The sequence below is a fragment of the Malus domestica genome, chromosome 04 (genome assembly GCF_042453785.1).
Source record: "Malus domestica chromosome 04, GDT2T_hap1".
Classification (NCBI taxonomy): domain Eukaryota; kingdom Viridiplantae; phylum Streptophyta; class Magnoliopsida; order Rosales; family Rosaceae; genus Malus; species Malus domestica.
In genome coordinates this window covers 18,062,343-18,077,696 of record NC_091664.1, presented here as the reverse complement: position 1 = coordinate 18,077,696, position 15,354 = coordinate 18,062,343, and the positions used below count along the sequence as shown (strand labels likewise).

Genomic DNA, 15,354 nt, shown 5'->3' with positions numbered 1-15,354 from the left:
TCAGCCGATTGTAGAGTACCTTCAGTTTAGATAAACAGCACTACGTCTCGGGCGACTGATTACCTATCTAAGTCTTGATCGACAAGGGTTTTCGAATCCTTGTTGGTAGAGGTCATCTCATCAGCATTCTCGGCGAAATGGGGTGTTACAGATTACTAGGCTCGGCACTTTGAACGCCGAGTTGTTTTATGATTGGATACTCACAAGTAGGATTTAGAGTTCCGCATTTTGACGGCCGAACTACATTTACGATTAAGACACACATTTGCTTTGAGTACTTGTGCCCATATAGTTTAGTGTCGATTTGGCGTGCTTATACTCTTACGAATATAATCATTGTGACTGAATCTGGCGCCGACGATTTGTGAACTTTGCAAAACTAGCAACCTTGTCTTTAGGCTCTAGAACCTGAAGGCCGAGACATGTTCCTTCCTCGGCCGCAGTCGTAAGATCGAGAAGTCAGCAACGCGCTCAACGCCACATCAACTCATTTTACTCATCGGCCAAGCTCGTCAGTCGAGTTGGCACGCCCTGCACATAACCAAATGACATAGTTAACTTATTAATTACTCGGCCTGCGCGTTACGTAGGCTTGATAGTTTTTAGGATCAACACGTACACTTGCGAACATTAAAATTTGAACTCAATTGGGTTGATTTTGGTTAATCTAATTTTCATTGCAATTACACTTGAATACATTTTTAAATTCTGTTAAATCTTATTGTGCCCACACTAGTTTACAAAGTTTTTTAAAATTTTAACTAAACGTTAATTCTAAATTTTTTTATAAATATTTTAAAATCTTAATTTAACGTACCCGCCTTAAGTCTTATTTTTATTCTTGCTTAGTTCAATTTTTCTCCAAATCTGACTACAAATCAGAAACCACATCCAAGCATAAATCACTTTGCCCAATGATGGTTAAAGGCCAACTTTTATGTAACGGAAAAGCAGAAAGACTGTAGAGCTTCCACGTCCAAATCACACAAATTATCACAGGACCCGCTGCTGGCATACTACTCTCGGACCCAGTCGGACTGAATCTCATCATCTTCATATAACCAAACCAATCGATCCAGCTGCGTGACAGCAACGGTTCGATCACATCTATCTGCCGTGAAAACAGGACTTGGATTGTTTGCCCTCTTAGTTATGGTGCCCTTCCATGCCCTCCTATTTTGTGCGGTCACGATTAAACCACGTCAATATTTTATATTAATTTTTTAATAAGATAATAAGACAAAAAATAATAAAAATATAAAATATTGACGTGGTTTAACCGTGATCGCATAAAATATGAGAGCATGAAAGGGCACCACAACTAGTAGGGCAGACAATCCAAGTCCGTGAAAACATCACCAAAACCACGTCTTGCTAGTCCCAAGATCATTCATTCATGTGCATTAACGCAACCGATGCCAGACATGACCACACTCTTTGTCAGATCCATAGTAATGCCCAACTCATCCGTTATCCTTTTTTAACTATATCCTTGCCTACCACTTAGATCCCTAATCGAATGAGAATATCTTCGGATCCTATTTGTGAAGATCTTCTCTGATTCTCTTTGTAAGAATTCCGAAAATTTTTATATTATATTTGTTTATTATATATCATGCAGTTAACTTTCGTCAAGTATTGTTTATATTTAATTTAAATTAAAAAATTAAAAATAATTTATGACAGCATAATGTAGGATAAACAGACACGATGTAAGGATCTTCGGGATCTTCACAAAGAGGATCTGGAGAGGATCCTCGTTCTCCCTAATCGACAGAAAATGAGCTGTCGATCTACTTGTGGGTCCCACATAGACCCACAATTGATTTTTCTTTTTAAATAAATGATAGAATTACACTAAGAACCTATTTTATAATGAGCTTGCTATAATAATGTAATTCAAATTCGTTTTTGACGAAAATCAAACCTAAAACCAATCATTTACAAATGAAAAGAAATTCCACTAGAACGTAACGCTAAGTAGCGGTCCACCTGCGTCACTGTGTCACTAGCCGTTCCGACAATTCCAAACCCTTGGCGCTTTTTACGGTTGGGACTCGCGGTAAAACTGAGTTCGAGCTGAGAGGCTTCGGGTGTCGGCACGTGTTACCAACACCGTCGGTGGCCTAGTCAAATCCCTGCCACGACACTAGCAGTAGTAGCCTAGGAGTCTTTTATATGCTAAAACAAGATCCGCAGTCCACACCCTCTGCCGAATCACTTCACTCTGAAAAAGCTCCCAGAAATCCCTGATCCCCAATTTTCAAATTAGGGTTTCTGTTCTGCGGATCCACCCCAAACGAATCAAAATTGGTGCCGCTCCCGTCCAACATGTAATGTAGATTCGCAATCGGAGCGTAAACATGGGTCGGGTCGTCTGGTTCGAAGCGAAGCCGGCGAAAATTTGGAATAGGGTGTTGCTAGTAATTCAAAAATCGATAGTGCTCCTCGTGGGTGGGAATCACACCTCCTCCAGGTTTTGCACTCGCTAATCTACTCTCTCTTTCTCCCTTTGGCTCTTTCCCTCTCTCGAAATCTGTAATTGATTTTACAAAGTTACAAAGCTCGCAACTTTTTTGATTAAACAACTCGGATTTGATCGGAAACAACGAAACCCAATTGCTTAAACGCGATATGATTCAGGCCCGAATAGTCGAAACGAAGAAAATCATGGATTTGAAGGGCGTGAGAATGCAGATCCTTCATGGGTCTTTGGCCCGGCGCGTGTTTCTCCGGGCATTCTTGATCGCCGCGGCCATGTCGATCATACCATTGATCCACATTTTGTCCGGGACCTACATGACAATGTTCACTTTTGTGAACTCCGGCGACTGCGCCGCCGAACTGGGCCGCATCGCCCCTGTCGAATTGACCCCGGAGAAGTTCAACTTCCAGAGTCGGTTCCTGAACCCCTTCTGGGGGTCTTACGATTCGGAGCAGTGCAAGCGGGATGTGAATTTGACTGTCAGTGTGGTCAGAGAGCTCATGGGTCAGAAGCTATTGAAATACGGTACAAAAGCTCTCTCTATAGGAGAAGATTCCGCCTCAGCCATGCTGGCATTGCAAGCTTTGGGATTTCCCAATGCTCGTGGTGTTTACAAACACCGGTTCTTCTCGCTCAAGCACAAACAGTTTGTGTATGAAATTGACTATGTGGACAAGTCCTTTGATTTTGTGCTTTCCAGGGATCTCGATAAGGTTTCTGTCCCTGCGCTACTAGTGCTTGAGATCGAGCGTGTTCTTAGCCCCGGTGGAATTGGGGCTATGCTTGTGGGTAGTAGTGTTTCCTCCCCAAATAGCTTGATTAGGTCTGCTACCCCAATTTCTTCACTGCTGAAAAGTTCCAGTGTTGTGTACGTTAATTACGTCAATAACTTCACACTGGTTGTGTTCAAGAAAAATTATGACAATGCTGGTCTCTTTGAGCAGTATCGCCTTCCAGCTGACTGCCGATCCCTCACAAACAATCGACCTCTCATTGGGAAAATGGAGCCTCTGGTGAAGGAAAAACCAGTGGAGTATGGAAAGAGGTTCGCCTATTTGCCTAATTTTGTTGATCTTTCCTCAAAGAGGCGTTTGGTCTATATTGATATTGGGGCAGCACAGCATCTGAACTCAAATGTTACAAATTGGTTCCTGCCTTCTTATCCCATCGAACACAAAGATTTCAATGTTTATTTTGTTGACCATAACACTTCTGTTCTGTTATCCTACGTCAAAAAGCCGGGAATCACCTTTGTTTATCATCCAGGGCTGGCCGGAATCAAGCCAAAAGTCAATGTTACAATCGATGGAGACACAGATCCATATGTCGGAGATGAAGGGTTTGATTTCCTCGTTTGGTTCAAAGAAACAGTGGGGTTTGCAGATTTCATGGTGCTCAAGATGAATGCAGGCAGTGCAGAACTGAAGTTCCTCACGGAACTGTTTGAAAGTGGAGCCATATGCTTTGTAGACGAGCTGTTTCTTCACTGCTCAGGCCAAGTAGATGCTGGAGGTGCAATGCCGGTGGACTGCATGGACATCTTCGGAAGCCTCCGCAGCAGTGGCGTGTTTGTCCATCAGTGGTGGGGAGATGGCAACCCCGGTGATGTTCTCCTATCTGTTGGTTGATCATGATGTGATGTTGTGATCATCTTGTTTCTATCATGTTGCTTTTATGGTTGGGCACTTAGGCTAAATAAAACAACCATAATTATCTTGTGTGGTGCGTTTATGTTATGTAGGATGATGATAAACATCCAAGTTGTTGCCTTATGGCTGGTTGGACACTTGAGCTTTCCAGCTTAGTAACTTATTAATCTTATGTTTCATTTGTGTTTCTCTGTTTGCTTTCGGTTCTTTTTCGTTGAAACTCGTTTAATTATGCTTATTAGAGTGGTCCATGGAAGCTTAATCTTTTATTAAACTTAATTATAGAAGATTGATGACCCTGCTTTACACGTCGATCTCTTGTGCAGCATCTTTTAACCCCACGGATGAATGGTTTATTGCTTCCCTCACGTCAAGGTCTCTTAGAGGTTTTGGTGGGTACGAGACGAGCGAGACTTTTGTCTGTTGCATCCGTCAGGCAATGTTATTAATTCATTTAAATTATCATGAATGACGAGTTTATATTTTAAATTTTAAAAGGTAAATTACATAAAACTACCTCAATTATGACTCAAACCACAATCTTATACTTCATTTTTAAAGATTACAATTTTATACCTCATCTTACGAATTTGTTACAATGTCAGATCTCTGTCAGTTTTTTTGTTAATTTCTCTGTTAAATACTTACGTGGCTTGAGGTGAGACCCATTCCCTACCCTAACTGAATTAAAAAATAATTAAATATCAAAAAATTAAAAATAAAATCATTAAAATATTTTACCCTTCTTCCCCACACGTATCCCATAATCTATCTCCCCCAACCTTCCTTCACCACCAAAATTAGTCTCCCCCAACCCTCCTTCACCACCAAAACCAGAACCTACTTCCCCATCGCCGCCCTCACTTGCCAATCACCCTTTCCGATGCCAAGGAGGCCGACGATGGCTTCACCTGCAGCTCTTCGAGCTGGTCCTGTTCATGTACAACACCCTACCCGTCCGCATCCGTCAAAACCAAGTTGGTCTCTGTTCATGTGCAACGTCGTTCGCCACGACGACGTTGTTGGTGGCGTACAACCTATCGGACCCGGTTTTTGAAAAGAGCGATGCTTTGGTGGGTCCCTAGTGGATGACGAAGGAGGCGCCGAGGATGACACAGTTGTCTAAGGTGGAGCTGAAATTGGCCCTCCACCTAAGCATAATTTCGGCGTCAATGCCAATCTTGCCTCTGGGAAGCTCGATCCGGTGAGTGTTGAGTGGGTGATGCCAGATTGGTCGAGGCTATTGTTGTCGGTGGCAGAGGAATCCGGATCATCGACGGAGAGGGCCTTGATATCGTCGATCTGTTGAAGATGAAGAGGAGGAGGGAGTCGGGGAGGCGATTATAGTGGTCGTTGTCAACGGAGGAGTAGGATTCTAGGAAGACATGGCAGATTGCAGGTTGCAGAGAAGGATTTTAGAGAGAGAGAGAGAGAGGGATGGGGGAAGAAATTGTGGTAGAAGGAGAAATATCCACATGGATTAGGCTTCTTGTTCTATCATTTTACATTGCCCAGAGAGAGGAGAGGGAGAGGAGAGAGAAGGGGTGCTGGAGGAAGGTTGGGGAGACAGGTGGGGAAGGATTTGTAGGGGTGGATCCCACAATTTTTAATCCAATTGGGCTAGGAAGTGGGCTCCGTCTGTAATCACGTCAACATTTAACAGAAAAATTATTAGAAAAATTAATGAAGGTCTAACATTGCAACAAATTCGTAAGATAATGTATGACAGTGTAATTTTTAAAACATGAGGTATGAGATTGTGGTTCAACCTATAGTTGAGATAATTTTGTGTAATTTACCCAATTTTATAGAGTTATAATAAATGTACGTGTGTTAAATCTATTTCAGGACGGGCTCCTTTTTTTTATGCCTGAAATGGGAATTAGTTCGGTTTGTTTGAAAAGGATGGAACGTCCGAATCATGGGTAAGGAAATGAATGAATATGAGCTCACAACTACCGAATAATTGAACATGTGAGCGGCTTGAGAGCTTTTGGAAACCAATCACAGACAGTTGTTGAGATGCAGACTTTGAGGCGATCTGAAGAAGACAGCGACACCTTTGATTTGATTAAGGGGTATGCTATCTACACATTCATTTTTACTTTTCACAAACCTCTCTCAATTTTTGACGTTAAATCGAATGAATTGAAGAAGATCAAAGAACAAAAGTTAACAAAGAATGTGTGAGAAGTAAAAAGAGGTATGTAGATATTACATCTCTTGATTAAAAACATTATTGTGATCGAAATAAAATAATGAAAGTGATGGGGCATCTCGAAATTGTTTTATTACTTGCAATTATTTAGCTTTGCCTTTGCCCCGCAAAAATAGTTAATTGTGAAACTTTATTGAAGTTTTTTTGTCTAATTGAATAATAGTCTAGCTGAATTGACATCCAACTATTCAAGGTGTTTCTTTCAACTATCCATTCACTTGCGGCAAACGAGTAAATTAAACAAAGTGAACATTTCATGTACATCGCAAACAGAAGAAAAATGAGCATTTGTCTCTTCTAAACTTTAGTTTGTTAAGCATCTCCAACAATGTTACTTAAATTCTTATTATTAGTAGCTAGCCAAATAACTCAAAAGCTAATTTAGCTGGCCACCACTTCCAATAATGCTAGTTATTTTAGTTTTAGTAAAAATATTTTAGTATTATTTTTTTCCTAAACTTTACAGTCCAAGCCCTTTTTCTTCTTTTGAAGCTCACAAACAATGCAATGTTATAATTTTTACGTTTAGCAAAAATTTGACTCTCCTATCTAAATTTAGCTAGTTTACGCAACTTAGTACTACGGTCTAATGATATTTCTCTTCACTTGTAAGTGAGAGGTCTTAGGTTCGATTCTTGCCAAAGGCGAATTTGAACCACATTATTGCTAACCTATTCTGAGGCTAAGCCTACCCCATCCTCTTAAGTGTAGATAATATCATTTGTGTTAAAAAAAATAAAAAATAAAAAATAAAAAGCTAGTTTACTATTCACAAAATTAAGACTAATCATTTAGCTAGCATGTTGGACCTTGATTTTTCTCCAATTTTTTTTGTTAAAAGTAACCAAAAGTCTCATTTAACTAGGGTGTTAGAGTGGCCAAACAACCTCATTTAGTTAGGCTGTTGGTTAAAGAATGTGTCAGAATATTAACAATGGTCTTCCTATGCAAGAATATAAGAACTTCCATCCAAAATAAAGTGTTTAAAAGGGAAGCAAATAAGGAGCAAAAGTTATAACGGAGTTACCTAAATGACTATTGCCCCACATTGTGACAAGTTGACTAATACTCATGAATTTTTGGTCAAGGACCATTGCTCCCATTCTTCTACAAAGAAAGCACAAGCGACCAAGTCCATCTAATAATCCCGTAGAGAGGTGATATTCTAGTGTACGGGTGCTGCATGACAGTTTTCTCACAGGGGTGAGGCCTACACGTGGCCTCGTGTTGGTCTGACTCTTGTGAGGGGGCCGCCAACACGTATGCAAAAATTACTCCTCAAAGCACAAACTTCACTTACCATCTGCATTCTGCCCCCAGAGAAACAGAGGAAAAACTATAGCATAAACGTACTTAAATCTCTCTGCCCAAATACATAAAATTCATGGCAAAATACCTGATTATTTACATTAATCTTTCTTGAAACAAATAATTACAGCAGTGTAGAAGCAAATTGTATATACCCTACAACCAAGCCAAATGTAGAAGATGTATAACACTATTGCGTGTAAAGAGCATCGTTACGTATCTCTGGTGCAACACAGCATGTTACACATCATACAACATATAATTTGCCTTTTTGATTCATTGAAAACAGGATGGAAAACGGAAGTGCAGAAGGAAAGAGGAGAAAAAAGGCAGGGCCGGGCGCCGTGGGTGTGGGGTGCCTTTAACTTACAGAATGCTAGTGGCAGAACACATCCTCTCATTCCTCAGGGCCATCGTTGACCTTTATCTCCAAAAGCCTCTCAACCGGTTGTCGGCAAATAGGGCAGCGGTTTGTTTGGAATCTCAAGACCTTGGCACACCCATTGCACATGCACTGCAGCAAGAAAAGAAATCCAACCAAAAATCAGTCAAGACGAAAATCCAACATAAATCACACTCGGGTTGATTCAAAAGTAGATTAGTTTGCAAAAGTGATAACTGGACGGACGCAAGTTAATGTAACCCTATAAAATCTACAAAATAATTGGAAGGAACTTCGAACCCAAATAAAGCAGCTTCTCTTTATAAGACTTCCCTTTTTCCTTTTGTCATTTCATAAATTTCGGTTACCATCTTCTTTTTTTTGGCGACAAACTACGTCTCACCAATCAGAAAATTTTCTCTAGATTAAGCTCAGCTTTTTCCACTAGCAACTATGACAAAATTTGAAAAGCAAAAGAACAAAGTATGATTACCATGTGTCTGCATGGAAGAACAGTTGTATCCTGTGGTTCAGACAGGCAAATTACACATTCTTTCCCTGGGTCATTCCCGTCCACGTCACCTTCAACTGAATTACCAATGCCATATATCTCCTGTAGTTCACACCTCATCCCCTTCACCCAAAGAATCTGCTTGGCAACCCTAACTTGGAATTCACCTTTCTCCCTTTCAAATACAGCTTGAGTTATCTGGGAGTTTGTTGTTACAGACAAAGGGCTTCCCTCTGATCCATCATGGGCAGGAGGGGATGCCTCAGCCTTCACAGCTATAGGATAGATATCCAACTCAGCTACTTTCAGTAACTCTGTATCCTCAAACATTGAGAAGTTAATTCCAGTTCCAGGGGGCTGCCTGAACTTCTGGCCCAGACCTTGTTCAAAATGTATTGTCACAGGTGGATGAAGGTTAAATTTCATTGGTGTCAGATTACAGGCCTCGCCTTCTTTCGCAAAGAAGATAATGGTGATGCTGTTTCACAAAGCTATATATTAAAACTTTAAAAAAAAAAAAAAAAAAAAAAAATCTGATGATCGAATAATACTAAATTGCATATGAAAATATGAGGAACTTTGTGCCTTTGAGAGACAATTTTAGCATTTACAGCCATGCCCTCCTATAATTCTACATGAAAAATGCCATCACAGCATGCTGCTTGAGTATGATATGTGATGCATAAAATATCATTCTGTGTGCATCTCAGCCAAGGGAAATACTTTGTACTGCCGAATTTAACTACAAAAAGAACATACCAATCTGAATGATCAAATGGACATAAAGAGTCTAAGGTCCTCACAGTATCTTATATTTCCTAAATTGTCATTTTTAGGATACACCCCTCACTGATCAATGTACACTATCTATGCTCTTAACCCTCTCTATCGTCTCAAAACTTGTGCCCCTTCACTTTTGTAAGGTTCCCAAGCAGCTTCTCGTTTCCTCTTTCTGAGTCCTCTCTAGCAGTAAGAAAATCCTTGTACGTCATGACTGATTTTGTATCAAACAGTACAGAGCACAGACAAAAAAAAAAGAAAGAAATCATTGTGAAATCATGGTTTTCCACAGTTTCAAAAAGTTACTTACACCAAGTAGATGTATCTTGTCATAAGATAAGATAAAGTTCAAATCCGATTAACAAGTAATAACAGTTAGAATCTCAAATATTTGGCTCTTTACCGGTGGTAAAAGGGTCACCTGTTAGAGAGAGTATTAGAACAGACATTTGGTAACATCCTAAGGGCTCAAGTTTTCAGATTTAACAATAACCATAAAAAAAAACAAAGTTATCTACGGTAAACCACAGATCATCTATCGATCATGTTAACCTATTGTAGTCCCACACATCCATCCTTAGATGCAGCCATTACCCATCGGCATTATAACCGGATCAAATATCATGACAATCACTTCGGTATGGCAAGTACCGCAGAATACTTTTCAATAAAACTTTGACTCTGGTAAAATTGTTTCTCATTCTTTCAGTATTTACAACCCACTATCAAACTGATTACCAATTTAGCAAAGAACTCTTTCTTTTCCAACAATATAACTCCCACAAATTCAATTTCCACATCCCACTAGTCCACCAGTTCAACCTAACACACCAAAATTGAATCAACCAAACCAAAAACAGCAAGCCCATTTAAGCTAATCCCACATAAAAGCAAATATCAACCACAATTAGGCAGTTTATACTGTAACAAATCAGAAGTTAGGAAACAAAGTTCGACATAAAAGCTTTAAGCTTGAAATTTTACCTCCCAGCAACAGTGGCATCAAAAGCAAAGGACAGGAGAAAGCTTCCAGGGTTTTCCTCATCGGGCTCGACCTTCAGAGTCTCCTTCTTCAGATTCACATCGTTCCTTATAGTTACTGCCTTCTGGTGCTCCACGTATGGCGTCGGAGCCTGCATCACCGGGCCGCACCGGTACCGCCCGCCAGCCCAATTCGGATGGTATTAAGTTTAATATTTGGTTGTGTGTTTCATGACTGCTGTAATGGCAGTTTGTTTTATATACATCTTACACACACGCATGCAATAAACAAATGTGGTAAAGGTGGCGTGCTTGCTGCCCATGCTGCAACACATCGGAGCACAGGAGTCGAAACCATGTGGTAGTCTGCTGACAAGGAATATTGTACCCACGTGCAGTATTCCTTCTGTCCAGGCTAGTGGGACAAGTTCTCTCAACACTCCCCCTCAAGTTTGGAATGGATGTTGATTATTCCTAACTTGCAAAGCAAAGTCGTAAACTGGTACAAGCTCAGTGGCTTTGTGAAGATGTCGGCTGGTTGTTTCATGGTTGAGATGTGAGATGTCTCGATCATTCCACTTTGAACCCTTTCTCGTACAAGATGGCAGTCAATTTCTATGTGTTTGGTTCTTTCGTGAAAGACCGGATTCGAAGCGATGTGAAGTGCCGCTTGATTATCACAATATAACTTGACTGGACGTTTATGTTTGATACCCAAGTCTTGTAGAACAGATTTCAACCAAGTGACTTCACAACAAGTTGCTGCCATTGAACGATACTCCGCCTCTGCACTAGAACGTGACAACAGTATTTTGTTTCTTGCTTTTCCAGGAGATCAAGGATTCTCCAAGAAATACACAGTATCCGGTGGTAGAACGTCGTGTGTCTCGACATCTGGCCCAATCCGCATCACAAAAGGCATTCAATTGAATTGGACTTCTTGCAGAAAGGAAAATACCTTGCCCTGGTGTGTGCTTAACGTATCGTAAGACTCGCTGGGCTGCCTCCAAGTGTGGAGTTCGAGGCTTCTCCATAAATTGACTAAGAATGTGGACAGCATACACCAAATCAGGGCGCGTGATTGTCAGGTAGATTAGTCTCCCAACAAGTCGTCGATAAGAGGAAGGATCAGTAACCCATTGTCCTTCGTCCTTTCTGAGTGATAAGTTTTGCTCCATAGGAGAGGTGGCTGGTTTTGCGCCAAGATGACCTGCATCTTCAAGTATTTCAAGGGCATATTTTCGCTGTGAGAGGGTGATCCCCTTGCTAGAGCGGGCAATTTCAATGCCCAAGAAATATTTTAATTGGCCAAGGTCTTTCAACTTGAATTGCTTCATAAGAAAAGACTTGGTATCTTCAATTGCTTGTATGTTATTTCCTGCCAAGATAATATCATCAACATAGACAAGGAGGGCAGTGAATTTACCATCATGGTTTCGGACGAACAATGAATAATCTGCCTTGGATTGTTGATAACCGGCCTTTCTAAGAGCACAAGAGAGTTTGATAAACCATTGACGAGAGGCTTGCTTAAGCCCATACAAAGATTTATGAAGTTTACAAACTCGTGTCTCCCCCTTTCGTCCGAAACCAGGAGGCAAGGACATGTAGACATCTTCTTCAAGATCACCATGGAGGAAAGCGTTATTAACATCAAGCTGGTGGAGGTGCCATTGTTGGGCCGAGGCAACAGCAAGGAGTAGACGAACTGTAGTCAATTTTGCAACCGGAGCAAAGGTCTCTCGATAGTCTAAGCCTTCAATTTGGCTATAATCTTTGGCAACCAAGCGTGCTTTATATCTCTCAATGGATCCATCGGATCGAAATTTGATTTTGTAAACCCACTTACATCCAACCGGCTTCTTGCCAGGGGGCAATGGGTGCAGAGACCATGTCCTATTCGCAGCAAGGGCTGCCAGTTCTTCTTCCATGGCTAAACGCCAGTGAGGGTCGCGTATAGCCTGTGAGAATGAGCTGGGTGCTATGGCAGCTGAAATGGAAGTGGTGAAAGCACGATGTCGAGCAGATAAACGATCGTATGTGAGGACATCAGACAAAGGGTAAGGAGTACCTGGTACTTTGGTCAACGCCGAGTGAGATGAAGGGACAGACCGAGAAGGGAGGTTGATGTCGATGTGATATTGTTGAAGATAACCAGGTGCATGAGTGGGTCGTTTAAGACGAGGTGGTGATGTGGAAAGAAAAGGAGATGAAACCGAAACAGGACTCACCGGCGAAGAAGAGGATGGATCGACGGAATCCTGCTCCAGTAGAATGGACGGATGAATGATGGGATCATCACAGGCAGTATCTTGAGTATGTGGAAACACAAGTGGTGAAACTGCAGCAGAAGATGAAAAAGGGAACACATGTTCATGGAAAATAACATCACGGGAGATAAAGATTTTACCCGTGTGAAGGTCGTAAACTCGATATCCCTTTGTGCCATATGGATACCCAAGAAAAAGACACCGTGTGGCTCTTGCATCAAATTTTGTGGGACGATGGTGGTGGGTGGAAGAAAAACATAAGCAACCAAACACTCGCAAATGTGCATACGCTGGCTGTTTGTGGTGAAGTATTTCATAGGGTGATTTGCCTTGAAGAAGAGGAGTGGGAGTCCTATTTATGAGATAAGTGGCAGTGAGGATTGCGTCACCCCAAAATTTCTTAGGAAGATGAGATTGAAAAAGTAAGGCTCTAGCAACATTGAGTAAGTGGCGGTGTTTGCGCTCTCCTACCCCGTTTTGTTGGGGAGTAGAGACACAACTTGTTTGATGGAGAATCCCCTTATCTGAAAAAAATTGGGTCATAAAAAATTCTGGACCGTTATCACTACGAAGAACCTTGACTCGTGTGGAAAATTGTGTTTCAACAAGGTGGATGAAAGTGATGAGGTAAGATCGTGCATCTGATTTGTGATTCATTAAATAAACCCATGTGCATCTTGAGAAATCATCCACAATAGTTAAGAAATATTGTGCCCCTGTGATAGTGGGAACATGGTAACCTCCCCAAATGTCAACATGAATTAACTCAAAAGGAGCCTTTGTGGTGATAGAACTCAAAGGAAAAGGAGCACGTGTTTGTTTGGCTAATGGACAGATCAAACAATCATCAATGCTACAAAAATTCAAATTTTTAATGCAAGTAGAGAGATGCCGTAAGGTCGTGTTGGAAAGATGGCCAAGGCGTTGATGCCAAAGCTGAGAAGAAGAAGAGGCAACAATTGACGCTGAATTGCACCTGGTTTTCATCACATTATCAAGGTAGTAGAGTCCTTCTCGTTCAGTTCCCGTCCCAATCATCTTCCCCGATCGTTGGCCCTGAAGTAGACACATTTTATCAGTGAAGATGACAAAGCAAGATGAGGTATTAGTGAGTTTGCTGACAGAAATTAAATTCAGTTTAAATGATGGAACACAAAGCACGTTGTGAAGGATGAGATCATTCGAGAGATGAACTGTGCCAATGTGTGTGACATCAGCAAGTGCATGATTGGGTAAGTGCACTTGTCGATTGTATACCGGAACACTTGTGGTCATTAAGCTTGGTGAGCAGACCATGTGGTCTGTGGCGCCTGTATCGAAAATCCAGTTTCTTCCCTTATTGAGAGCAGAAGCACAAAAAACTCTATCTGACAAATTATTCATAGTAGAGGTGGTACCGACATGATTAGATGTGGAGTTGGATTGACTCTTATCAAGGAGTGCAAGCAGGTTGTGATATTGCTCGGAAGTGAGAGCCATGGTGTGTTTGCTGGAAGAGTCAGTTGCCATGTCGGCAGGCAGTGGCTGTGCTTGGCAGTGCTCTGCGGCTGTGCTTAATGGCTGTGCTCAGTGGCAGTGCTCTGCGGCAGTGCTTAATGGCTAGCAGGTAGAGCAACGACGATGGCTATGTAGTAGCTTGGCAAGGCAGAGAGTATGCAGCTTGCAGTGAGTGTGCAGCGAGTGTGCAGCTTGCAGTGAGTGTGCAGCGATGATGGCTGTGTAGTAGCTTGGCAAGGCAGCGAGTATGCAGCTTGCAGTGAGTGTGCAGCGAGTGTGCAGCTTGCAGCAGGTTGTGGCTGTACACAGTATAGCAGCGGAAGAGTGAAGGCAGAGCAGAGCAAAGGATTATATGTGCTCTGATACCATATTAAGTTTAATATTTGGTTGTGTGTTTCATGACTGCTGTAATGGCAGTTTGTTTTATATACATCTTACACACACGCATGCATTTAAACAAATGCATGCAATAAACAAATGTGGTAAAGGTGGCGTGCTTGCTGCCCATGCTGCAACACATCGGAGCACAGGAGTCGAAACCATGTGGTAGTCTGCTGACAAGGAATATTGTACCCACGTGCAGTATTCCTTCTGTCCAGGCTAATGGGACAAGTTCTCTCAACAGATGGGCCGGGTCCATGTGGGGATGGGGGACGCGGTGGTGCTGATCGTACGGAGCGGGCAGAGGCAAGGGCATGGGCTGCTGCGGGTAGTAACCTTGGTACTGGTAGTACTGGGGCGGGTTGGGGTTGGGGTACTGAGACGGGTACGGAGTCGCCGCTGCGAATACGTAGCGGTTTTGGCGGGACCCATGTCTCCGGCGGCCGCCGTTTGTTCTGCTTCCGCTGTTTCCCATTTTGGGTTAAATTTTCTTGGGAAACAAACAGATTGGTGCTGGAAAATCTAGAGTTGTTGTCAGACAGGTTTAGAAGATGTGAAAGATTGGAACTTTGCTTTTGTTTTGTGTTCTCTTGGTTTTGGTTCTTCTGTGCTTTGTGTGAATTGAAAGAGAACTTTGGACAGTAAAAGAGAAGTCATAAAATAATTAAATACCTATTTTAATTAATTAATCAATAACAATAAAGGAAAACACTGAAACAAGAAATAATAATAATAATAATGTTGTGGCCTATATTTAATTGACAAGGGAATAGAGGGCCGACAGCATCGAGAAAATATAGAGAAAGAGATGTGTTTGTAGAGTTGTGTAGATCATATGTTATTCCTTGTACTTTTATTTATAGTAATAAGAGAGGTTATAATATTTCTCCTC

General features: G+C 41.6%; 2 protein-coding genes across 2 annotated transcripts; one reads left to right on the top strand and one right to left on the bottom strand.

Annotated features, from left to right (window-relative positions):
* Positions 1 to 2,007: 2,007 nt before the first annotated feature.
* LOC103433285 (uncharacterized) lies at positions 2,008 to 4,321 on the top strand. Its single transcript, XM_008371537.4, has 2 exons — positions 2,008 to 2,476; positions 2,644 to 4,321. The coding sequence occupies exon 2, from the start codon at positions 2,671 to 2,673 to the stop codon at positions 4,111 to 4,113; it is 1,443 nt and encodes a 480-aa protein (XP_008369759.2). The 5' UTR covers positions 2,008 to 2,476; positions 2,644 to 2,670; the 3' UTR covers positions 4,114 to 4,321.
* A 3,412-nt stretch (positions 4,322 to 7,733) lies between these two features.
* Positions 7,734 to 15,103, bottom strand: LOC103433304 (probable E3 ubiquitin-protein ligase LOG2). Its single transcript, XM_029101087.2, has 4 exons — positions 14,711 to 15,103; positions 10,318 to 10,515; positions 8,536 to 9,031; positions 7,734 to 8,174 (listed from the first exon to the last, which is right to left on the bottom strand). Exons 1-4 carry the CDS (start codon positions 14,935 to 14,937, stop codon positions 8,058 to 8,060), a joined length of 1,038 nt encoding a protein of 345 aa, XP_028956920.1. The 5' UTR covers positions 14,938 to 15,103; the 3' UTR covers positions 7,734 to 8,057.
* Between the last annotated feature and the right edge of the window lie 251 nt (positions 15,104 to 15,354).